Genomic DNA, 27338 nt, shown 5'->3' on the forward strand with positions numbered 1-27338 from the left:
CCCCCACTTGCTCAGGTCTGGCTTTTACCTTCTGAATTGGTTGGCATGGGTTTTCAAAAGAAAAAAAACATTGTTGCCTAAATGTCTATTGAGCTGTCTTTTTCTGTTGGTCAGTGACATTGCTGATCAGGTGTTTGGTTCTGTTATTGCTTTTTCTAATGTTTTTAGAAAGCTTTAGTGTTGCTTACGTGTTGGGCATATTGCTACTGTATTGTGCATGTCTGCCCATCTTTTTTTTTTTTGTATTCCATTTGATATGCTCGTTTTAGTTTTTGGGTTTTATTCACCCCTTGCTTAAAATATTCAGATGCAACAGTTTAGAAAGTTCCAATATGTATATTTTCTCCCGCACAGTCAAGGACATTGATGGGCGGCCGCTCAGAACGAAATGAATACCTTCTGCTTCATGCTTTCTATGAAAATGATTTCTTGGTGCCTGACAAGCAGTTTAACAAGAAAAATCAGCAGACTGTGGTAAGATTCCTTTCAGTACATTTTAAGGCTTTGCCTGAAAGCTTGTTTATTAGTGAAATTAAACTGTTTTCTGTTAATTGTGTAGAACAGGGGTGCCCATTAGGTAGATCGTGATCTACCAGTAGCTCTCAGTTGATGCTGGTAGATCACGAAGGGTGGGAATGGTGGCCACTATATTCCATTTTACTATATTTATTTAGTTGTGCACACATGATTACCTATTAGCCTGAGTCTATTGAGCCAAGCTCCTGACACCTTTCTGGTGGACACTGTTGGTTGAAGTGCTATGTATTACATCAAAGAATATTAGTTTATACAGCCTGTTGCACTACACTGTTTGCAAAATACAGCAAGGTGAGCCAGGAGAGAGAGCGGGGAGAGACAGCCAGGGGAGAGAGCGGGGAGAGACAGCCAGGGGAGAGAGCAAGGAGAGACAGCCAGGAAAGAGAGGGGAGACATCCAGGAGAGAAAACGAGGACTGAAAGCTATGAGAGAGCGAGGGAGGCTTTTTTTTTTATTCGTTGGTAGATCTCCTGTAGTTTGTCATTTGAAAAGTAGATCTTAACACAAAAATCGTGGGCACCCCTGGTGTAGAAGCACGTATTTCCTGCGTTTGTGAATGACACTGGGCATTAAAGTTCTTCTAATGCCAAAACATTTTTTTCCACTGGGATAAGCGTAGGGAATGGTTAAAAAGCCCTGTTAGGTGTGGTTTGCTTATTTTTTGTTTTGTCTACTCATTAGGGAGATTTCCCTTAGTGTCCTTTTTGAGACACACACACCAGCAATTAAGTAAATCCCTTCAATGAGAGTACAAGGGTAGCGGAAGACTCCAATATATTCCTATTCCTTTTGTAAATTTGGGATATTTCAATCAATTCCAAAGACATGCTGGAAGGTTAATTGGCTTCTATCCAAATTGGCCCTGTATGCATGCAAAATAATCAGGGACCTCAGATTGTAAGCTCCTCGAAAGCAGGGACTGATGTGAATGTGTAAAGCGCTGTGTAAATTGTTGCCACTATATAAATACCAATAATCAATTGACAGTGACCACCAGGACAAATAGAGATGATAAATCTCCCCACCAGACACACAGTGATAAAAGCCTTAAATGGGCTCTAAACCTTCCTCACTATCCAAATCCCCCCCTAAAAAACACAGAAAAACTTTTGGCTTTAAACAATGCAATAATTAGATTGAGGAAACGAGGCCTACATTTTTATGAGCAGCCAGAAAAGCAGTGGCTTATGCAGTTAAGCTTTTTGCATTCCTTTTGAGCAGCATAGTTATCTTATTGCATTTTAACAGGTCCCTTCATAGTTTACCCAATAGCAATCAAGCAGGTTGTTGAGAAGGCTACAGGGCCCTACTCAGGGGAAACTATTTGAAGTACCCTATCTTTAGTGTGCATGGCTTTTTGCTTTTAGGTTCCTTTGAGTTTTTACCCTCCATTGTTCTTTTGAACAGTCTGTGCATTTTACTGTAGTGGTTGGAGACCCCAACTATATCTGGATACGCTTTGATGATTCCACAAAAAAAGGAACATGAATCCACTTAAATGCAGTAGAAAAATGCCAATAAACATTCCCCTGAAATGATGGATAAGAATGGTCTTGCTTGCATTCCCAGCGAACAATGGTGGCCTTTGGACGTTGCGATCATCGGGATCTGCCCATCATATGTGTTTCTTGGTTTGTGAATGATTTCCGGAAACGGTCCCTCTGGATGGTAGACCATGGATTATATGCAGAATTATTGAAGTAGCTACCAGTGTGGAGTTTGCTACTCCTTTTTTTTCTGATTTAGTTGCACAAAGCGTTGTCTACGTAGACTAGCAATTTGTACCCTTTTTTGGATGAAAACGACGATGAAATGTGTCAAGGCAACCTGCCATCAACCCGGTTATGTAGATTAATTTAAAGATTTAATGGTGACTGGTTGGTTTTCTTTTTTTTTTTTTGTCAGCAGGGACAGCCAGTAACAAATGAAGTGACGTGTTGGACTTTGTTTTTGGAAAGTAAATGAAGCTTAAAGCAAGAAGGAGCTTTAAGGGTCTTGGATACTTTTCATGAGAATATTTCACTTATGAAAATCTAAAAATCATTCTCTATTTTAATTGGCAACTATGTTCTCTGTGAAGTCTTGAAGATGAACAAGTCAATGTTTAAATTCGAGAAGGCCTTTAAAATCAGTGTCATAGTAGTGGTTTGCAAAAGTGACTAAATGGATTTTAATATGTAACCTATATACAACTTTTATTGCTTTTGATTCATTAAACTGACTCCCCCCCCCCCCCCCCCCCGCCACACTAATTTTTACAAAAGAATAACCAATTTAATTTTTATATAGAGCCATATTTAGCAGAGCTCTAAGTGAAACTATGAGCCATCAGGAAAAAGTATTGTTTGTATGAATATCATACACCAAAAGCAAACTGGAAACAGGCAAATGCTTGTAACAGAAACTGAACTTGGGATCCCAATTTTGCAAATGCATAGTGCAAACCATTGTTCCACCACATTTCCTGTATCTGAATATGGTTATGGCTGTGTGTATTACAGGTAGCGGATGATCAAGACATGGATACAGATCAAAATAAAAACAAGAAAGGCCGGAAGAAGGCTGCATACGCTGGTGGCTTAGTTCTGGACCCTAAAGTTGGTGAGAAATGCATTTTGGTTTTTTTTTCTCAGTTAGTTTGCAGCAGTCTTGGTAAATTTACCACAATGAAACCAGACAGACTCTGGAGCAGCTGTGTGTAGTAACCAATCAGCTTCGAGCTTCAGCTTGTTCAGTTAAGCTTTGAAAATGAAAGAAGCTGATTGGCTGCTGCTCCAGATTGTCTCCGAAATGTAATCAGTTTATTGTTTTTACTGTGTGCTCCTGTTGGCACGGGTTAAATTGTATGTGAACTTTTCAGTATATGAATTCATGTTCATTTACCAGAACTTTTTTATTTTTTTACAGATTTGCATTTTTTATCAGATTTGCATTTGAATGCAATTTTTTAAAACGTGCTGTATTTTATCAGAATCACATTTAAAATTCCTTTTTTGACTTGGTTTTATTGGTGGTCACATGACTGGTACATCCCCTTTGCCGCATCGAGCTCAGAGGACTTGGGAGTGGAGTCTCCTACTGAAGATTTTTAGCATCCCTACCAGGAGCTGCTGTAATGCTCTGTACGTCTTGGCAGAGGTTGTGTCACTGCAGGCATGCCGTGCTTTGGCCCAGCACCCTTTAGTTCTTATAGAAAGAAGCAAGAAAGGGCAGAGCAGAAACACGGACTACATGAGATACAGGCATGTAGTGCATCGGCACAGAGTGTGCCGATGCACTACAAAGAGTGTAATAATGCAGAAACACGCGTATTCATTTTTGGGGTAACACACACACACTTTTATTCCTTCTGTTCTTTGTAGGTTTTTATGACAAATTCATATTACTCCTGGATTTCAACAGCTTGTACCCCTCAATCATACAAGAGTATAACATCTGCTTCACCACAGTGCACCGGACAACTACTAATGGTCAGAACACAAAAGAGGTTGGTGAGATGACCCATGACAAATACAAATGTGACTATCGGCCATCTTATATGATAAATATACAAATATTTTTGAGAAAAAAATCCTTTATGCAACTTGGGCTTTGAGTGTAAGGGGTGAATTTCTAACCTGGCTTTAAAACTGGTATTTAAACAGAACTCCAAAAACTTTTTTTAGCTGGGTAAAAAAAATAGTTGAGGTGTATGCCACCTCTACCATCGCTGCCCTTTTTCATTTATATTTTTCTTTACTGGAAGTATAGCTATCTCTGTTCAGGCACTGAGTGATTGTTGTCTCTTACACTCATGGCGTACTGTTATTTATCCATTCCTCCTCTCCCCTAGTCCATTCTCAGAATGCTTTGTATTCTGTAAATGGGTTCACAGAAGACAAAGCAGGAACCCATTAAAAGTACACCCAAGAGGAGAGGTGGATAGTCGGCTTGTGTGTAGGAGAGACCCAACTCTCCTGTTGCGGTACTGGAATTTATAGAGATAGCTGTACTTCCTGCCATTGAGAAAAAGAAAGCCATGTTAAAGAATTGGTAACCAGTTGTGGAGGTTGCATACATCTCATTACTGTTAATGGTTGCACAGCACATATTTTTTTTTTTTTTCTGGAGTCTTTTTTAAGTTGAATAGGTTTGCACCGCTTCATGTTTAACTGAGGACTTGTTCACACCAAATCCAGACTAAATCTGCATGAGTTTCTGCACATTGCGTGCAGTGTGTTTTGCTGTGTTTGTCACGTTCGGGGCAGTTTAAAAAAAACAAACAAAAAACGATTTTAGTGCGTTCGCATGCATTTTTGGTGTGTTCCAGAGCAGAAAAAAAGGGCATGCTGCAGTTTTTCCAAATGCTCGAACTAAACGCTGTGGTGTGAACTAGAGCCCAAAATACCATTTGTAATACATTGGATGCGTTTTTGATGCGTTCTGTAACGGCTCTGCTCTGCATCTGCTCCACACTTGGTGTGAACAAGCCCTGAAGGTTAGTTTGTCATCTAATGTCTGCACATAGCTTTTAAGTCTAGCCTAATTTGTTCTGGTGTGATGATTCTTTATTGTTAGTGCTGGGCTTGCACTACCATTCTAGGTAGTATGAACATGGGCAGACAGTTTCATCATGGTTTAATTCATTGTTGCTATCTCAATCTGGCGCCTGTTACTTTTTAAATCTGATTAAATGTGAATTGTTTTGTTAATGTTCTGGTTTAGTCTAAGGTTTACATGCTTTTGTGTTTACAATTTAAGGTAGTGCTACTAACAGACATAGTTTTACCCCAGCCTTGTAACCCTTTTGTTGAGATGTATATTGAGCGATAAAGGGAAGTTTAAATACAAAACAGACATTTTCCTTTACTTTGGCATCGTCTTTGTACTGATGAGAGGTTCAAATGTCTAGTGTAAAGCTTGCACCCTTCCGTAAATTGCCCCCTAAGGGCTATGTTTAACCCTCAGGTGCTTAGCCATAAGCAGGAATTAAAGTCTTATTTACTTTGCATACTAGCATCAGCACTAAAATTCGAGTGTACTTTATACCTGCCAACATACATCTAAATTGGCTTATGCTTGAAAAAGCTAAATCTTGCGTACTTGCAGGAAGCAAAGGGTTAATTATACATCTATCTAGTCCGCAACAAGCAATGTTTTTTTTTCCCCCCCTTTTATGAATAAAATTGCTGCATTTTTGTCCCTGAAAGCAGTCTGCTAGATTCTGATTTTTCTTTTTTGGCTGCTTGGCGTCTTGCAAGATAATCAGCACATTTGAGCAGGAACAGCGATTTAGGACAGATTATTGCTGCTAGGGGCTAGCGAGTGTTGGTGATTAAGAATCATGACTGTTAGGAGTGAGAAGGAAGCTGAATTAAGGATTACGCTGCATAATGGTTTACCTTGTGTTTGCAGGGTGAAGATCAAGATGAAATTCCAGAGCTGCCTCATTCAGATCTAGAGATGGGAATCTTACCTCGGGAGATCCGGAAACTGGTGGAGAGAAGACGTCATGTCAAGCAACTGATGAAACAGCCTGACCTGAATCCTGACTTGTATTTGCAGGTAATTATGTACAGAGGGCCTGTTCTGACAGACCTAGGAGTGCCTTGTTGTATGCTTCATATTCCTAAACATTTCCAAGCTGTTTTCTAGTTTTGTTCTGCTTTCAATATACATGTTACTCTGTCATTTGTGAAAACGAGCAATTTGTGTAGTTCACCTGTTTATTTTTAATGTGCTTCTGTGATCTAACAAGAGACAGAATAATTTCTTCCATCTTTATTAACATAATGAGGGCAATGTTGTTTTTCACTGAATTATGGCAGTACTATGTTTTATTTCATCTGCTATTGTATTTGACTTTTTTAAGGTTGTTTTTTAAATGATTACACATTTTGCTGACTGGTAATGATTTTAATGTGCCCTCCCAATGAATATACAGCATCTGTGCTATTGTGCACTTTGAATCTTCATGGGTTTACGTTACCGACCACCTTATGTTCATCAATATTGTTGGGACAATAGTCATTCTGTTTGTCTCTTTTGTTTATTTTTTATTTCAGTATGACATCAGACAGAAGGCTCTGAAGCTCACTGCCAACAGTATGTATGGATGTTTAGGATTTTCATACAGTAGATTCTATGCCAAACCCTTGGCTGCGCTGGTCACTCACCAAGGAAGAGAGGTGAGTTTATCCCTGAATTCTGTCTTCTGACTTGCTTGTACTTGAAGACCATGCTTTTATTGTAAAAGAACTGTTTACATCTGATTCCCAGTGCCTTCAATGCTCTGCCCATTTTTGGCACTTCAGTATGTAGATTGCAAGCTCTTTGGGGCGTGCTGTGACATGTTTGGAAACTAAATTTTATAAGAGGCTGTGTTTTGTAGTACACAAATAAAATATGCAGCACAGTCTCTTACAGCATATTATGAATCAAAGGTCAGTGTGAAAAAACCTCCCAATTATATTTCAGAAGTTTACATTGGTGCCTAATTCAGTGCAGCAGAACTAATGTTTTTCGAAGATATTTCGCGGAACCTGAGAAGTAAAGCAATTTTGGCAAAGGGATATTTTAGTAACTAAAAGACTAATTGAATTTGTTTTTGGAAAAAAAAAAAAAGTTGTGAAATTTCCTCTTATCAAATTCTTTTCTTTCCCCCTTCATTTTTTTCAAGAAAAAGTATGAATTGCGGTGATTTCTTATTTATCATTATTTTAGAATTGTTCAAATGAATTTTTTGTTTTTTTTAATGTTTGGTTGTGTTCCTAAATGCTAAGACACTTAATAGTTTTTGCCAGTCTTCCTACAAACCTAACTGATAGGATATACCCCACAGTGACTCTTCCCAGCCAAGATCAATTATATACAGAAGTACAAATTAGTGGTTTGCCAATGATCAGATGCCTATACAGTTTTGCTCACCCTCGCAGATCACTAGATGTTACACTAGGTGGCGATAGATGCTTTGCAATCATTAAACAATTAAGAGATTTCATGCATCTGAACTTTTGTTTTCACTGCTAAGGAGTCCTGTAATAAAGCATTAAAAGGCTCCAATTATCTTTTCTTTTTTTTTTTTGGTCTGGCTCTTTCCACAAATGGATTCTATGCTAAATCAAAAATTATTATAAAATCAGCAACATTTTATTTATCGTAGGAAATGGCCTAATGCTTGTGCTGTTGTATTGTATTTAATTGGGGGGATTTGAATGCTGGGTAGACAATAGTTTTTGGGAAGTTTTTAATTCGAAGTGATATTTGGAACTTGTAGCACAAGACTATTGCTAATAGCAGACTCTATAATTTCTGCACTAGTGCATTAATGCAGTGCCTGAATATAAAAATACAAAAGACTAGAAAGATGTGAATATTTACATTATCTACAAAAGTTACGGCTTTAGGGGTGGCCAAGGATCGTAAAAGAAGGTCAAACTCTTTTGGGACCCCTTTTTCATTTCCCCCCCCTTTTGATTATTTACATTCTGGTAATCAATATGTCAGAGTTGAATCATAAGGCAGCTGCATCTAGATATACTGTATGTCCTTACATCTGATACATCATTATTGTTTTATAATTTGCCAGCAGATTTTTCAGTTGTTCAGTAATGGTTGTAGGTATCTTATTCCAGTTTTGTATACTGGTGCCAGTTTTTTTTGCCCTGCAGCTGTCTTCCATAATTTTTTTTTTTTCCCCTTCAGATGTCAATTTTTTTAATTGTTACGTTTAGACTTATTTTGGCATTTGAATGGAGCAAGTCCAGTACCTGTGATGCACACTGTTCAGTGAAGTGACTTTTGGTCACCAAGTATTTTTAGTTTTAGTAACTTTTTTTTTAATTTCATACATTGATAATTTGGTATTTTCATCCTCATAAAGGGGATCTGTTGGAGTTAGTTGCTACTCTATTGCTTACTACCTTTACCCAACACTCTACTGACACAATGTGATGTGCATGCACATGACGGGACATTATTGACTCTGCCACGGAACGTATAGGTGGAAACTTTACTCCTGCAGCATATTTTTGCTCAGAAACAAGACATGAAAACACTATAGTAAGCTAATGAACAGAAAATATTGGCCTGTACAGGCAGACCATCTTCCCTGCTTTCTAACATACAGCCACCAGACCTGGAAGTGTAGGTAATGCAGCATGCTATCACATACTGTAGCTGCCATGCTAAGCTTTACTGTACATTTCTGGGAAACCTAAATGGAAAGGTTTCGGTTTGTTCACACATCCAGTGCAGGGTTAACCACTAATTGGTTGTGACATATGTTGTATGTGTGTGCCTGTAGAGGTGATTGGTTAGGGCTGCAGCTAATGATTACTTTCATAATCGATTAGTTGGCCGATTTATTTTTTCAACTAATTGGTTGCATTAAAAAAATCTCTCTCTCTCTCCCCTCTCTTCTCTTCTCTCCTCTCCTTCTCCTCCTCCTTCTCCTCTCCTCTCCCCCCAAACTAACTGATAATGAGAGTAGTTGCCAACTATTCTCATCGATTATCGATGTTGCAGCCCTATATTCAGTAACGCTATATTATACTGCAGCGGTCACTTAAAATCTTAGGTGCTCTGTACTGGAAATGCGCATCGTGTTTCATGCGGTTTTTCCTGCATTTGCTGTGTGTTGCCCATTGATTTTAATGGGTGCAGCGTGTGCAACAAATGTGGGAAGGTAGCATATATGGCAGATTCCGTCAAGCTTTTTTTCTGTGCGTTTGAATACCCTCAAACACAAAGGGAAAAATTGTGTTTTCAAGCCCTCAAATGGCTGTTATACTTGGTCATGTGAAATACCAATGGCGAAGATGGCACAGTCCTCTGCTACAAATATTGGGCGTTTTTGGTTCTGCTTTAAAATGATGAAATTGAATATAGTTCTTAAATAAAAAATTCCCACATCAGTAAAAAACCTGGTGGGAGGGGACCTTTCCAGTCCAGAAAAAAAAAAATCTCATCTAAATCTTTAATAAAGGTAAACATTTAATCTACAGTGCATATTTAACCATGCCTTCCAGATTTTCACCAACATCCATCCGGCATCTCTGTTTCACCCCAACCTGTGATTGGACAGGGAACTAGTGATATAGATCACTGGTAAAGTAAAGTTGATTGTATTGTAAAGCGTGTTGCTTTATTATATTGGACTGTCACTTTGCTGAATTGACACATGTGGCGCTGCCCTTTAGTTTTTTTTTCTTCACTGATCCTTGTGACCAAGTCACCTCTGCATCAACAGATATTCTTATTCATTCATATGTTTGTGTTCTCAGGAGAAATAGTTTTTACCTTCTAATCATAATATCCATGCACTTTGATTTTAACAGTGGTCTCTGTGCCTAAATATTTATGGCATCCATACAACTACTGATGCAGGTGCAATGGGAAGATGGTATTTTCATACTATTTTCCAATTTACTTCAGTACTTGTCATTTTATTGGGCTAGCATTTCAATTGGTGTGTGTGTGTGTATATACACACACACACACACACACACACACACACACACACACACACACACACACACACACACACACACACACACACACACACACACACACACACACACACACACATGCTTGCATGGCACCTGTATCCAGAATGATACCCAGAAACGTCAGTACCCTCAGGACCTTCAACCTTGTGGCTAGCCACTGGGACGATCAGCACCTTTGAACGTACTCAACAAGCCACCGAGGTCCCCTATCTGGTGACTCAATCAGCAGGAAGTCATCCAGATAGTATTTTTGTTGCTTTTGTCTTTTCTTTTTTTTTTTTTATGTCCTCAGCAGCTGGTCTGGATAACAAGGCAGAACCTCTTGGATAAGCCCAGCAACCTTTCTCTGTTACACAGGGCATGCCAAGCATGTATGATAGATTATCACAAAGGTCTTGCTATTGGTGGAGATTTGTTTCGCCCATGCCCTTTCTACTTCTGACACAAATGAAAGCTATACCCTCTTCACAACTGTTGCAGCCTTCCTTTTTTCCTTTTTAATTTTTATTTATAGCTTTCATTGTTCTCAGAGTTTCTCACATTAATTCGAAGATGTATAGAGACATCAGGCTCTCATAGTCCCCTGCAATAATTCCTGTTAAGAATGTGCTGCGGTAAAGATGTTACTGAAGAACAAAGTTTACAGTATGCTTAACTATTATCCCTTTGCAAAAAAATGTAATAATTATATATTCACCTTTTTAATAGTACTTGTTTTAGTAGACTGGAGATCTTCAAAAGCAGACACAGCTACAGTGATGTTATACTTGTTGCTTTTTTTTTTTTATGATCAGATTTCTTCATTTTTAAGGTTACCAAATTTTTTTTTTTTTATTGGTAAATTTAGTGCTTAGGTTCCCCCTCTGTGTGTGCCCAATCTTTTATGGTAAAGAGAATCAGTGATGTTACCAAAGGCTGCTTGCACTGCTATGGTTGTGGGACCTCAGAGCATACTCAGTGATATTTATTCAGTTTCCCCTGAACGGACTGACACTCTAGAATCTGAGAACCCCTTCACCAGAGTCTTAAACTCCATTGGATGTGGTCCCATCCCTGTCCACTTTGGACTTTGTACCCAGTTATTGTTGTCTGTACCCAGGTACTGCAGCACTCTGCCCACAGAGACTTCCATCACAATCTGATGCCATCCCTGACAGGTGCTCTCAAACCTTCACGATCCACATAAATCAAACTGTTAGAATTTCTGGTTCCGATTCACAGTCACATCAGGTCACTGTTGGAGAGGTTGTTTTTGAGCCACCTGCAAATGTCCTTTATGTGAACTGGAAACACCCTGTAGGCTTTTGGGCCCTTTGAGTGTGGCAGAGCTCTTCCACCTTGAGGATTTTTTTTTTCTCCTACAGTCTTTCCCCTTTGTTCACCTTTCACGAGTGGACAGCTGCAAACCCCCCTTAGATGCCAGTTTGAATTATCTAGAGTGGCTTTCCGCGCAGTGTTGGTGGTGACTTTAATATGCCAAGCCTTGTCCAGATGGGTAGATTCACTTAAAGCTAAACTCTAGGAGGAAGAATTTACCCAATGTCCTGGGTTTATACATTATCATTAAAAAAGTTTGTGTGAAGTGCTGTTGCAAAGTATAGAAATCTTTGCCCTAAGCATAAAAATCAATGTATTGCAATGGGCATTGTTTTCATACTATTGTGGCGGCCGCACCTCCCTCCCCACCTCACGCTCGCCGCTGCCAGAACCGCCAGCATCCACTCTCCATACCTCCTCCCCTCCTAGCGCTCACCGCCCGCCTACATCCACGATCGACACAGGGACGCGGGGAGAAGTAAGGAGGAGCAGGTGTGGGGGGTGACAGCCGCCGATAGACATGCCCGATCTCAGAAGCAAGTTGCTGGAAGACTGCTCAGGTAAGCCTGCACTTTCCCACTAATGGTGCTCTATAATGTATTGCTGGGATAGTTTGATTTGTATTCCTCTATAGCTGATGGTACATTGTACTGTATGTTATACAGCACAATGTACCATCAGCTATAGAAGACTACAAATCCCAGCAATAGCACATTGTAGCTGGCGGTATTCTGCATTGCGCTGTATAGAGGACTACAAATCCCAGCAATAGCACATTGTAGCTGGCGGTATTCTGCATTGCGCTGTATAGAGGACTACAAATCCCAGCAATACATTATAGAGCGCAATAAGGAATGCCACCAGCTATAGAGGAGTACAACAAATCCCAGCAATAATACATTATGCAGCGCAATACGGAATACTACCAGCTATAGAGGAGTGCAATAATACATTATACAGTGGTACAATGCCGAATACCACTAGCTATAGAGGACTACAAAACCCAGCAATAGTACATTATACAGAGCAATGCAGAATACCGCCAGCTACAATGTGCTATTGCTGGGATTTGTTGTATTCCTCTCTATAGCTGGCGGTATTCTGCATTGTGCTCTATACTGTATCATTGCTGGGTTTTGTAGTCCTCTATAGCCGATGCCATTCTGCATTGATTGCTGTATAATTTTACACTTTCCATTTCACTATATGGCACACCACCCTTTTTTTTTTTTTTCTTTTTTTACTTCCACCGCTCCAAGCTTGCTCCTGTGATGGACTGCAATCTCAATACAAGCTAGTAGTCCCATCACTGGATCCAATTTTTTTTTTTTTTTTTTTATCCGATTAACCAATTTCGGAAAATTTAGAGTGGAAAAAACCCCCACAAACCTCCTTTTTTTTTCAGATTGTCAGTGCGGATGTAATCACATGGCTTTCTTGGTAAACGAAGTGTTTGATCTAGTGGTGCTCAAGGAGCAGGTCCAGGATAGTCTGAATAAGCTTTCCTTAACCCCTCAGGAACCCATTTTACTATTTAAACATCTTAATTTAACCTTTCCCAAGTGACTTTCTGAAATTTTGGAGAAGCAAAAATGGTCGCTCATCTCACCCAGGGTAGATAGCCAACCATATTGTCTAAGATTTCTAATTTAGATTTCTAATTTAGGGTGAAATCTCTTACAAGATCAGCCATACTCTTAAAACAGAACAGTTCTTTTTTTACCCAAAACGTTTCTTTTAGCTGGTTTTAAGGTGTAAGGATTTCCAAATAGGCAAGTGTGCTATGTGGCCTAGTGCCAAGGGATGCATGCTGACAAGAAAGGTGAATGACATGGCAATATTATCAGAATGGCTATGTAATTGCATTGAGAAACAATGTGGAAAGCACTATGGAAAGATTTAATGGGTAACTGTTTAGGTACTATAAAATATGAAGCAGTCACATTTGAATGAGCAAGATTGATGCACAGGATTAGCCACTTTCTTAAAATATATGCTTTACACACAGCTTTAAGTTTTGTACTGGGACAGTTATGTGTTTTCTTTTGTCTTTCCCTTTACTGGTTGATGTCTGTGAAAGTTCTCATTCATCCAGGTCATGGTATATTTGTAAAAAAATAAGTCAAGGCAACTGGACTTGCTGTATTTTTCTTGAAGACGTTTCACTGGACATCCGGCCAGCTTTCTCAATTCAGAATGACTTGTCAACTCCGATCCACATAATCTGTCACAACCAGGTTTTGATTTAATTTGCATAAATTGAGTCTAGGAGTTATTAACCTGCCCAGAGAGATGTGTTAAAACAGCATTTTATGTGGCAGGCAATAGATGTCTCACCCCCCTACCTCTATTCGAGCTTGGCTTCTCTATTTTTACATAAATGGCCTCTTTCACACCTTTTAAACCAATCCTCCTCCCTGTCTATTAGCGGAGGAGTTGACATTTACCATATTTATTCCCAGATCATTTTTTGTACAAGTCATTCTGAATTGAGAAAGCTGGCCGGGTGTCCAATGAAACGTCTTCAAGCAAAATACAGCAAGTCCAATTGCCTTGACTTATTTTTTTACAAATTTACTGGGTGATGCTTTGATTCCCCCCCATATTAATATTTGTGATTTTGTATTATGTATTTAAATAAATTGAAAGTGTATTTTCATTTCTGAAAGCCCAATACTACATTAACATTCTTTTCAGTGAGTGCCGTTCCTTCTCTGTGCAATTATAAATCATTTTACAAGTATTCACTTTTAAGAAGCTTCCATTCCTGTTAGCTGCCATGTTATGATAGTGTGGTATTGCAATGAAATGAAATAGCGTTAATTGAAACAATAGCAACTATTTTAATGGTGACATGTCAGTGTGTCATGTGACTGTCATCAAAGCAGGTCCAGCATGCCAGAGATTCACAGTTGGGCTATCTACACTGTACCAGTTGTTCTGCTATGAAGGTCATGCTGGCTTTATCTTCCCACTCCCCCTTCCTGGAATAGAACATATAGATAGCTCTTTACTAACTGCAGGTTTTTTAAATTCTTAAGTGTATAACAGAAGTCTTTGCAAATTAGATCTACGCACTATTTGTAATTTGAGCTCATGTTAATTAGCAACACTGTATTCTGTCAGACGCTCTAGGTAAAAGTTGGCAAGCTTTTTGTACTCTGTTAATGCTTTCTGACTTTTTCATCCTGTGCCAGTTAGTGGCCACTCACTGCACAGTAGACATGCATTGCCTTGTTTCTCTGTAGTTCCTAATGATATATAACATTTGTGCCTATGGTATTCATGATTAACTTTATTGGGAATTAAGTTACCGGCTCTTTTTAGTATAGAGTAGCTAATATAATTGGATCCAACATTCCTAGTCGTTACATCTAGGATGCCTTACATCAATAAGTACAGTGACGGTCTCATAGGTATGAATGTTCAGTTGTAGTAGTCTTTAGAAAATAATATAGTGTGTGTCATTGAGCAGCCTTTCACAATAAATCAAACAGCAGGTGCTGTAGATCAAATATATGGCTGATAAATTTTTTTAATGCTATTTTTTTACTTCGAATTGCAAGAAAAGTTAACAAATCAAAAACAGCGTTGTATTTTGATTCAAATGACAATATAGACAGACATACATTGCAATGTCCAAAATGACAAGGTTTGGAGAACAAAATCTAGTGGGGCCTAGGTGGGATGGAGGGCAGGTGGTTGGGTAAAGTAAAGGTCAGAAAGGCTGTTTTCCCTAATTCAGTTTCCTACTCTTTGATATAGTAGAAGTGTGAACCTGATACTTAGTGTAGTAGCAGTTTGTTGTAAAAGAATGTGGTCAGGTTTAGTTTTTTCTTCACAAAGGTCTTGGAAGGGAATTGGAATCCCTGCATGTTTTATTTTTGAAAGACAACTGCAGAAGGAATTAAAGAACAATGACAGGCAAGTAATGGCGCTACCACCGCACTGCAAGGGTTAAGTGCTAGTTTTGCATAGTGAGCTAAAATAACAGATATACTCACCCAAACCACAATCCCAGCTGACTCCTAGAAGGGTTCCTTCAGCCTCGTTCCCCCTCCACTCCGGCGGTATAAGCTCCTGTGAGTCATCACGTCCTGTACAGTATATAGGACGCCAAGAGATATTCCATGGTTGGAGCAGAGGAGGAGTCCAAATGAAGGGACTGGTCTAGGAGTCTGTCGGGATCACAGTGTGAGTATATCGGTTATTTTAGTTCCCTAGAACAAGCCCCTCTGCAAGGGTTAAAATATTGTTTGCCCGGAGTTCTTCTTTAAGAAAATGTGTGTATCCCCAATAATCCATCAGGAATTGTCCATAAATATGTTACTCAGAGGTTGGAATAGTCCCTGGGCTATGAATTTGAAGCATCTAAGCTCTGTCTGAGCGCCAGGAGCAAAAATATGATCTAGATTCCCTGTGACCAAACCATGGATGGCCTTCCAGTTTATGGTGTGCTATGATTAAGAGAAGGTTTTGTCTCCGAGGCCTCAGCATTTTGGGGGGCTAAGGAGGATGTGCAAGATTCCACACTGCCCAAGGATTTGTTTTAGGGTTACTCAGATCTTGGCCTTACTGTTTTGGTTCCAAGTTAAAATTCTGGCTGAGCTTTTGTGGCTAAGAACAGTTCCTTTTTGCCCTTTTAAAGCTATTGGTTCCAAATCAAAATAGGGAACCAAGTTTTTGTTGTGAACCCCCAAACCTGCTAAGTCTGGAAACAAGTCCTCCTCTCAATGAGGGGGCACCCCCACTTGTTCAGGTGGGGGTAGTTTGTCTGCCTTGGCAGCATTCTGGTCCTGGGACAGCCGAGACGCTTGGGTCCAGAATCCTCTCCAGTGCTCCTCTTATGGGGCCATAGCCCTCCTCCTGTAGGATGAATAGTTCTGTGGATTTTTTTTCAAAACTGTTCACCGTGCCCCAAGCGAAGGGAGACAGTCACCTGGTTTTGGATCAAAGATGCTTACTGGCACAAAGCCATTTTTCCAGCACTTGGACAATACCTTCAAGGCTCTGGTACTCTGCTACGCACTCATTCTGGATTAGCTGGTTAATATCCTGCTGAGGGAACAGCTGGTGCATGCCTGGTCACTGTCTTAACAGTTCAGACCCTGCAGGGTTTTGGTTGGATCCTAAATCTCCAAAAATCAGCACTGGATCCCACTCATCGTATGGAGCATCTGAGCCTTACTATGCATACAACCCTGACAAAGGTGTCTCTTCCCCTGGTGAAACTTCAGTTCCTCTGCTCTCACATTGGGATTCTGAGGTCCAGGAGCTGCCCCCTTCATTGGCTTTTGCATGAGTGTTCTGGGCCTAATGGTGGCTTCCTTCATGGCAGTCCTATATACCCAGTTTTACTCCAGACCATTGCAACTCAATGTCTGGCAGCATGGGAGACCATGTGGTACTCGGACACAGGCTCCTGGCAGACTGTTCGTGGGCCTCCCGGATTGTCCGAATCTTCTGTCCCAGGGACTAGTTTACAATCCTGCTTCTCCGTCACTGGTTTTAATGTTTGTTTGGGCTGTTTATAGCCTAGGGCCTGAGGGACACAGGCCTATTTGATTTGGCCATCCTTATTGCTCTTTCCTGCAAAGTCGTCTTTTCTTGATGCCATCACATCTGTCAGAAGTGTTTCTGAGCTGGTGGTCTTGTCCTGTAAGGAACTGTTTCTTGTGTTTATACAATTATTTGTATAGTGCCAACATGTTCTGCAGCGCTGTACAATCGTTAAACACTGACGAGCATCATTGCCCTACAAAAACAGTACAAAGTTGTCCTGAGGCCAAGCGCTGCCAGTTTTACTATCGTGTTTTTTTCCCTTTTCCCCTTAGCCTGGATATTATTTTACCATCTTTGTGTCCTGCGCCCAAGCATCCTTAGGAGATTATTTTCCAATGTTTAAATGCGATGCATACTGTTAAGGTTTTTCTCTCCGCTACCTCACCACCTTTTACCACCGTAGTATGAGACGGTCGTTCCTGAAGACCCCTGCAAGGGTCATTTTTTCTTGTTAGCGATTTATTTTCTTTGTTGACCACCCCTCAGTTGGACTGCTTTTCGACATCCCAGTGTTAGACTATAGAAGTCTGTGTCCTGTGATGATGTACGATTTAAGATCTAGGATTTTTGTGTTCCCTGTAAAATACTTTTCATGGAGTATATCAAAGGACACCTGTGTCTTTTGATCAATTCTTCCTTTTGCTTGCTACAAAACTGAGGCTCACTGAGATATAGAGGGGATGATTGGGCTTTACTCTTTAGCTTAAAGCTATGCTAGTGCCCAGTCTCCTGAAGGTGGCAGTATAACCCAGTGTTCCAAAGTATACAATCCTCTGTCCTCCTGAAAGATGTTTACAAGTAAGATAAAAATCCTATTTTTGTCACCACTACCAAGGTCGGAGGATACGGAAGCAAAGATTTGTAATTTTGACTGTATAGGGGTTGAAGGTGTGGGTTCAGGTAAAGTACTGTAGGCCATGGGGTTTTTATGTGAATAAAAGAACAGGATGCAGCATCCTAGCTAGGTTTTCTTCCACTGATTGGAAGAATCTCAGATTGTGTGCAGTTCATTTGGGGGTTGAAGAATGGAATATAATCTACATTCGTGAAGTTTGTTCTGTTTAGCTGATGTGTACTAGTGGTTGTCCCTTTTTTTTTTTTTTACTTTGAAAGTACTACTATTCCTAAGAAAAGGGACGCCCGTGTCTGGTTCCATTTCAAATCAGGACATTTTGGGATAGGGTTCCATTATTTTGGACTATAGATACTGGGGTTTTATAGAAGGAAAGCATATGTTGGCCTGGTGTTGTGGTGTGTTAGGGTTTTTCCAGTCCACCCTGTCAAACTCCTTTTTGGTGTTGGTTAAAAGAAGTAGATAGGGGAAGGAGTGTTAGCATTTATTGACCCAGTGGATGATATTGTGTGCTCAGAGGTTGTTTTTTCTAGTCTCATGACCTATAATAAACCAAATAAACCCTATCTGATCAGGTTTGACTAGGATCAGTAGGAGGGACTTCAGCCTAGTTGCTAGAAATGTGTGTGTGCTTAAATTACATCCTGAGGTAGGGAGGATCCAGATGTCAGATTTGTAATATGTGCATAGACAATTTACTAGGAAGTGCAGGTGCTTCTTATATTAAGCTGTGGTATACCATTCTACTATAAGATGGATTTGGCTGTATGTTCTATTTCTGCTGTGGAAATAGTCTTTCACGATCTTTGGCATAAGCTGTGATCTTATTTGTTTCAAGCACTGTTTCACCTGCAACAGACACCAGTTTATGGTCATGACAGACATCTCTGCATTTTTCTCAGGGCTCTTGCTAAAATTTCCCCCAGTTTTGTTTCCAGATTCATAGAAATCGAAGCGAATTTGAGTTTGATTTTATTTCCCATCAAGGAATTTGGTTAATTTATCCTGCAGTTCAGTTTAATACAATCTGCACACAGCAAAGATCATTTGTTTTGTAGGGTTCCAGAAATTAGGCATTTTAGTTCTGTGGCTTATTTCTCATTTTTGTGATGATCGACTTTTATTGTGTATTTATGTAGGTGGCAAAGGACTTCTCTCAATCTCTTAGTATCTGGGCTGGGTGGCTGGAATGCCATGTGAACTGTTAATTTATATGCTCTGGGGCATTCTTGCTAGGCATCTGAATATTTCAGTAAGTATTAGGATCAGGTTGTGTGGCCTTTTGTGAGGCATTTCATACATATGTATTGCCTGCTAATACTATTCTCCTAGTCATCAAGCTGTAACTGCAAAGATTCCGTTTTTAAGAGACTCCTTTAAGATCTCAGCTAAGTAAATGGCTCCATATTTCGCTTCTAAAGTTTGCAATGTTTGCCCAAGTAGTAGTTTCAGATCTGAGCTCATCAATATCTTGCTTGTAAATGTTCTGCCCTGTGTATGATTTGCTCTCAATTTGATTCGTGGGTAATGATTTATTGTCCCAATCCTTCCTAATGTCATCTGTGTATGAGGCTGCTGGGAGTTATGGGACTGGGCTCTGGCAGGAGGGCTGCAGGTGCCTACCTTAGTCCGTTGACCGCAGCGGCGTTTTCAGAGCTGGAAGAGAAAGGCATCCCACTCTGCTGTATGTTGTGGCCCCATCTTTAATGTGGCCCCAGTCCCTCAAGAGCTGCTTAAAAAAAAAAAAAAAGATGGTTATCTATGGTGCCTTTTGTAAGGTTTTGGGTAAAACTTCACTTTTTGGGAATATGTAGACTTTTGTGCTATAGTTTTTCTCCTTCTCTGACCGGTTTTGTTGCAGGTGTAATTGGGATCATTTATGAGCCATGTCCTTACCTGCTCATGGCCAGATCAGACTCCTCACCCCATGATGACTGCATTTTGAAGGAAACCTGCTGAGGAGCATTTGAATTCTCCGCAATGTCTGGTGTAAAGAAATGGGGCTGTGAATCTCAAAATGGAGGCAATCTTTAAAATAATACCAAAAAAATCACAATGTTTGCATTTCTTGTGAGAATTTTCCTATTCTAGTGCAGTGCATTCAGTCCCGAGTCATTTTATCTTCAGTAGAAAGCAATTTTATGCCAGCAGGTGGGTGTTTTTCAAACCATGTGTTTTTAGCTGTCCAATGCCAAGAAAGACCAGATGAACAAAGACAAGCACACACAAAATGAAGTGTTCCCCCTTTTTTTCTTGGGTTATTGAATCTTTACATATACGGCAAAGAAAAAGTCCTGTTTGTGTAGAGGGAACATTCGCTGTAAGGATTGCTCTTTCCTGAGTTCCCCGAGAACACGTAATTGTAATCATTTTAAGCTGAGGATATGTTGTGTCTGGTCAGAGGCCAAAATTTGTGCCATTTTGTCAGCTTGTGAATATTTAAGCTTTGTGAGTCCTTGTCACAGGGCAGTTTGGAAACTTAATATTGGAGTCAGTTGAGGAGAGATTATTACCAAAACCAGGAAATGTCCAATGCACTCTTGTTGTATTCATGGTTTTTGTTAATCATAAAATACAGGTGTAAGCACCTTCATTTTGCTGTAAAAACTTAAAATTTTAAAGAAAAACTCTGCACATAATTATTCTTAAACCTTGCAGAGGGGCTACCCACACACTGCAAGGGGTAAGTGCTAGTTTTCGTCTAGGGAGGAAAATATAAAGTTACTCACCTGAACCTTGGAGTCGGCTGGCTCTTAAACCGGTCCCTGCTGCCTGTGCAAGGGTATCCCCACTGAAAAGGTTAACAATAAGTACGCGTAGAGTTCTTTTAGCATTATTGCTTTTTCTTTCTAGCATGGATTCACAGAACTATATTTCCCAGAATTGTCAGCACCTATTCTATCCAAAATATAAGAAATGTGTTTTTCTATTGTTTAGATGTTACCCGTCAGCTTAGTCGGCATTTCAATGTTTGACTTTTTTTTTTTTTGCAGCGATCTGATTTTATGTTCAATACATAGCAGTGTACTTGGCATAAGGGTTACTAATGTCCACTCTGTATATGGATATTTCCTGCAGGAAGCCTTCGGCATAATGCATATGATATAGACCTTACTTAAATGGGTTGGACCTATTAAGATGAGAAGACAGCAGATAGGTTATGCAAAAGGTTTATCTTGCTAAAGTTATGCAAGTTATGTATATTTTTTTTAAAGTGGAGGTTCTTTAAATGAAGTGATCAGTTTGAGAATAGGATGGGGTGCAGGTCACGTACAAGCAGCAGCTGTGTAGTGACTAAGGGTGGGCCTGGTAAACCTATTTCCAGGGCTTGAAAAATTTGACGGTGTCTCACCAGTCAGTCAAAAATTCACTGGCTTTGAGGTAATGGTGTGGAAGAAGCCGCCTTCTGGCCGGCAGACACCATATTAGAAAGTTACTTTTCCTGTGGGTTAGATTCCCCTCTGGGCATATTTCACTAAACTTGGAAATCCCCTTTAAGTCGTCCATCTTCTAGTTTCTGCTATGACCATGTAATCGGAACAATGTTCACGTTTTAAGCATGCTGTCGCCTGTGAGGGATTGGGAGGTTGAAGCATGTCTTGCTTAAAGTGAACAAATTGAGGATTGAGTTAAGTCGTGTCCGCTGTAACTCTGCTCCTACCTAGAAATGGCATTCCTTGTGTGCCTGCAAAATCATAGCTCTAAGTATAATAGAGGCCTGACATGCCTGAGTGTTTTTGCCGTCTTTCCTCGGCATTATTGGAATGTCTCAAAGGGTTCCTCTTTGTAGACATATTAATTTTACCAGTTTGCAAGTAGTGTCACTTTACAGGTTAGCATTCTAGGCATGCAAATAAATAGATCTCACCAGACTATCATAAAAATGCTATGAAGGAAATTCTTATTGTTTCATTGTTGCCCTGTGCGGCACTTTTGCTGGATCATAAACATATCAATTTTCCATTCACTTAGAAGCTACCAGGCCGTAATTCATTATACCGTAAAGTGATGTCAACTGTAAAACGTGTCTCTAGCATATGTCTGATGTGTCGCAGCATATGGATAAAAGCCTCCATCTGCCATTGTGGTAATTAGCCTTTTTGGGAGCTATACAAACGGAGTTAAAGGATTCAAAATGTACTTGTTTAGTGTAGTGACTTTGTAGATAATCTTCTTTTTTTTTTGGGGTCTGCAGTGAAAAACAAACTACATAAACTCGGGTAATATAAAATACTATTATTTTGTAGTCGCCAGGGTGACGAATTTAGGGTCCTTTTTTGTGTTTCAGTTTTTTTCCTTTACGCTGTAGTAAAAACCTGATTACAGACCTTTTCTAGCTCAAGCTGGAATTTACACACCCAAGTAAATGACTAGCTGAAATTCTCCCTTCATCTGAGCAGCTTTCTATGGTTTAATAGTAGTATTATCAAAAGGTGATGACTACTGCTGTGCTTCCTTTAGAATACCCAGATCATTTGTCATGTATTAAATATTAGAAAAGTGTGTGTGTGTCTAGGAGCCAGGTTTTTTTGGGAGGGCGTTTCACGGGGACTTTCATTTTTCTTTTATGGCTTTAAAAAGTGTGTATGTATGTATATGTATATATATATATATATTTACTCATTGGAGATAACAGGTTCTCTTTAAGGTGACATTAGGGGTCTATTAGACCCCTAGTGTCACCTTTCCACTTTAATAGGCTTTAGCCTCCTCTGCTGATTGACAGCAGGCAGTGGCTGGGAGCAATAGCGAGCCTGCCATTATTGGCCATTTTAAAATGCAGTAGCCAGTAGCAGGCTGGCTGTTGCAGCTGCCCGCTGTCAATCAGCAAAGGAGGAACCTTTCTCCTTCAGGTCCCTCCTCTGCTGATTGACAGGCAGTAGGCATGTGCAATAGCCAGCCTGCTATTGGCTACTTCAATATAAAATAGCCAATAGCAAGCTGGCTATTGCTGCGGGATTGAAGATCGATCGCGGCTGGCAGCAGGTGGATAAACGGGGGGAGAATGTCAAGTGGGGGCTGCACAGGGGAACTGCACCTCCATTTCTTCTGCCACCACAATAACTATGCTGTTCTCCTCCCTACTGCAGACTCATACTGTCAGTGATCTCTCCTCACAGGCTGTGATCGGCTACAGCGATCTGTGTCCCCTCTGACAGACCGCTGCAGCCAATTACAGCCTGTGGAGAGAGCCAGCTGACGCTCTGAGTCTGCAGCTGGGAGGAGAATGGCATAGTTATTATGGTGGGAGAAGAGGTGCAGTGAAACGGGCTGACAAAAGCCCAAAGCGCCAGGACGCAATTTCTAGTTGCATCGGTGACCTGGCGTCTGGGATTTGTCGAACCCTGGTTTGGTGTGTACATTATATTATCAGTTTTTGTAATCTGTGTGTAAGTCAATTCCCAGAGATTGAGGCACAGGTTTAAGCGTAAGGCTGGATTCACACCTAGGCAACAGCGTTTTTGCATGCGTTTTATGCGCATAATTGAAGTAGCTCGTTTTTCCAAGCAGATTGTGACACACTGATGTAAATGAGTAAACGTGCAACAACACGGAAAACACATGTTTTTGAGCGTTTCCATTGAAGTCTATTGGACCAGGTAGCATTAATCTGCCACAAAGAAGCTCATGCACTTTTTCCAGTGACGGGCATTTTGCTTTGAGCAATAAAATGCTCAGATGTGAACATGGTTATAGAAATGGATGGGATTTTGTTTTGGGTATTTTTTTTTAGGGGAGAACAAGTGCTACAAAATGCTAGGTGTGACTCAGGACTAACTCCAGATAAAATTAAATACAAATGAATAGCCCATGAAACGATAAAATAACAAAGCCAGCTTTTGCTGCCATATTCACGTTTAGGGTTTGTTTATACCATGTCCAGACCAGATCTGGATGCGTTTCTGCAAACGTGGGCATGTGCGTTTTAATGTGTTTTAATGTGTTCTGATGCGTTTTTCCCTTCAGTTGGCTTTTAGGCATGGTCCAGTGCATTCCGGTGTGATTGCATGTGTTTATATATATTTTTGTGTTACAGTCCAGAAAAAATGCGACATACTGGACTTTCTTTTAAAGCTCTGGAACTGAACACTCAGAAAAACCATTGGAATCTGTGTGAATGTTTTTGGCCCAGACAAAAACCTTCTGGTCTGTAAATGGTGTGAACAAGCCCTTAATCAGAGACTTCCACCACAGTATTTATTTTTGTAAAATGTACTTTGTCTGATGGCCAGCATAATTTAAACCACTTCCTTTGAGCCCAGGTCATCCTGTACCCACCTCAGCCTCTCACTGGACATCAATAAAAGCAGCACAGTAATATCGCGTCTCACTCTGCTTTCTCTTCCTATTAGCATGCTTCTTGTTGGCACATTAACTGATTGGTTTCCCATGCTGCATCTTTCTCTTGAACCCCAGCCCTGCTGTACATGGACTGTGAGAGGCTAATACCAGTCCAAATTCCCATATTTCATTGTTTTAAACATCTGGATGTATTCCAAAATGCACAGAATATTACTGGATATTGAGTTCTTATAGGTATATTAGGCATCAGAGATTGTTGATCCAGGGCGTATCCGATTTGCCTTCTGGGATCAGGAAGGAATTTTTTTCTCCTTCCTCTGGATCAACGGTGTAGCGGTGGGCATAGTAATTGTGCTTTACCCAAGGTTGTTAGAGAAACAGGTTCACTTTAATGCTGGCCCATGCAGCAGCTTGTATGCATGCTCCTTTCACTGCTTGGTGGCTTAGTTTGCCTGGTGGGAAGAAAGAGAAGTAACTAGTATATGGGGGAACACTTTTGAAAACATTGGTGATTGTCTGCTCAGGCACTTACTACTGTCATGTGGGGCACATTAAAAAGGTTCCCAGCCCTGTGTAGATTCAGATCATGCCTTGAAACTTACACAGAACTGCTGATCCTTTATCTGTGGGGGAGTGGAGGGGAATGAAGGGTACCTTGCTATAAGCTCCCACATGCAAGTCCCTCTTTACCATCTTGTCTTGATTTGTATTGTAACTGTTGGCGCTATATAAATCCCATATAACCTACTGCAGGACCTACCATTTAGAGGTATCCCTATGAAGGCAAACCACCGGGTCTGTTTAGTTTGTTAGGAATTGTTTAGCAGGAAGAGTTTCACAAAGTTATACAATGTAGAAATCTGGGCAGTCTTACTATTTTATTCCCTTCTCCAATTTGAAAAGCTTCAGGTTTCTTGATCTATTCTGAGCTAATACTTTCTAACTATTTAGTGAAGGCTGCCTTTAGGTTGTCATAGGTGCCATTTCTTGATTTTCCTAATTTTGGTTCAGGTAACATATTCAGTTACTGATTTCTTCATCCTCTCATCCTGCCTTCTTATTTTCTGTTTTGCTTGGCACTTGTAAGTAATAAATCACTCTGGAACTCTGTAAATCCCTTTTAATAAAAGACCACAGACACCCGTCCCTCTCGCTAGTTATGCTTTAGAGTTCTGTTCTATATTTGTCCTGGTGTGTGTGTGTGTGTGTGTGTGTGTGTGTGTGTGTGTGTGTGTTACTGCTGGTCATTGTGGAATTCTCAGCAGATATTTACTATAGCTTATGGGCAATACATTTTAATAACTTTTTTTTCTCTAGCAAATGTATATAGTTTCTAAAGAAACTGCTTTTAAAAATGTTTTTTGTTCAGGTATACGTTTGCTGTCAACTACTTGGTTCCAAGAAGCTGAGTTTTTCCATAGCAAGTAGATTTAGAATACAATGCAATTATTATACTGGCCTACAGAGCAATTTGAGTTGATTCTTAATTCTGGGACATATTAACAAGAACAAAATATGACATTCACCAAACATTTACTGTAGGGAAAACTTCTGGTGAATCTTTAAAATTACAGTAATTGATTTACTGCAGTGAATTAGTTGTCGCATTCACCACTTTATAAATGTGTCCTTACTGTGTTAAACATTCAAGGTCAAGTCTTCTTAGCCCACTTTTATGTGTTTAGGTGCAGATAAAACATAGGTATTGAGGTTTTCATGCATCTATTTGTGCCCTCTAATTTATTGGTATGGCAAATGTGGTGTGTCAAAATGCAGCAAAAATGCAAACTTGTGGGATCATTAGGGCTGGTCCAGACTCCAGCGATCCTGAGACGCACATACCGAGACAGCATGATCGTGTTGCTGCGTGGCCCCATTGATTTCAATGGGGTTACATCCGCGCGGCAATCGCGGTACCTCTGTTTTTTTTTTTTTTAAACCAAGATCGTGCACGATTAAGCAGTTTCCTGCCACGATACCACCTGTGCAATCTGCCTGGGGGCGACTGGGGTGCCATTAGAAAGTAATGGCTCCGCCATCTCGATCGGCGGTGATGTGCGATTTCGTGACCACGCGGTTTCATGCAAGATTGCTGCTTGGTCACGGTTTGCGCAGGTATGAACCTGGCCTAAACAAAACCAAAAAATATACACTCCCGCACAAGGATGAAAATACATGATTTGTTCAGCACCAGCGTAACTGCACAGGTTTCAATGTATATTGTTTACAGCTTCTTGTACATTTAGCCGTACATTCCATATACACTAGCAATGAACATTTTCCAACACTATGCTCCAATGCTTTTGCCATGACATTTTATACAAAGGAGAGAATGGGAGAATTTAACAATTTAACATGAAAGATATGTGACATTGGACTACATGTTACAAATTGGGTTTTATTTAAACTATTTTTTACAGAGCAAGCTGACCATTAAATGAGTATATAAAGCTTCTGCTTGCCAAGCTTATGAAACTGCTGGAAAGTCAAAATGTGCATTCACGTTCTAGCCCCTGTCAACACATTGTGGAGTGGTGAAATTTAGTTGAAATTGATTTAAATTACCCTTTTTGCCTTTGTTGAAATTGGCTTCTAATAGCCACATGGTTTGATAGCGACAAGCCTGTAGGAGCTGTACTATAGTGTCATGGTCCTGTAAACAAACAGTGCTGACTTTCAGTTGCAATCTTGTCCATACATTAACAAAAAAGGGCCAGTTACAATATACAGCCCACAAACTGGCGGTTGTTATGGTTTCTGGGCAGGCACTATATATGGCCTTAAAACGGGCAGTTGTTATGACATACACACACTACAAACAGGCAGATGTTACAATATGTAGATTGCATTTACAGATAATCTGTGGACCCTCATTTTTGTCCTTATTAGATCTGGGTGTTGGAGAAGTTATAATTTTTTTCCCATCATAAAAGTAGATTTTCATGATGTGAAGCAGGAGTTAAAGGAATTATGCTAGCTACATGTGCTGGGGAAGGAGGGGAATCCCTGCCACACATTGATGGGGTGATTGAGTGGCTTTGATAGACCTTTTGTAAGTTGGAGATGGTGTCATTTGTTAGCTGTCCTGTGCTTCAGCTATATATCTCTTATGTCCCTGTTATTCTTGAGACGTGTACAGTTGCCTGGTTTGTTTCCCCAATGACAGGCTGCCATGTCCTTGAACCCCCCTCCCCTTCCTTTTTAACATGAAGTATGGGTGACCTTAAAACAGCTTAAGTGTCTGCTCCCCTAGCAGCTGACAGAATATTGATCTGATG

General features: G+C 40.2%; 1 protein-coding gene across 1 annotated transcript in view; it reads left to right on the forward strand.

Annotated features, from left to right (window-relative positions):
• POLA1 (DNA polymerase alpha 1, catalytic subunit) overlaps nt 1–27338 on the forward strand; it is a 282895-nt gene that overhangs the window by 58261 nt on the left and 197296 nt on the right. The window contains exons 22-26 of the mRNA XM_018561137.1: nt 355–474; nt 3039–3138; nt 3900–4024; nt 5932–6081; nt 6582–6704. Coding sequence (XP_018416639.1) covers nt 355–474; nt 3039–3138; nt 3900–4024; nt 5932–6081; nt 6582–6704 — 618 coding nt within the window. The remainder of the gene's footprint in view (nt 1–354; nt 475–3038; nt 3139–3899; nt 4025–5931; nt 6082–6581; nt 6705–27338) is intronic.

Source organism: Nanorana parkeri, unplaced genomic scaffold, assembly GCF_000935625.1.
Source record: "Nanorana parkeri isolate BGI_ZX_2015 unplaced genomic scaffold, ASM93562v1 scaffold503, whole genome shotgun sequence".
Classification (NCBI taxonomy): domain Eukaryota; kingdom Metazoa; phylum Chordata; class Amphibia; order Anura; family Dicroglossidae; genus Nanorana; species Nanorana parkeri.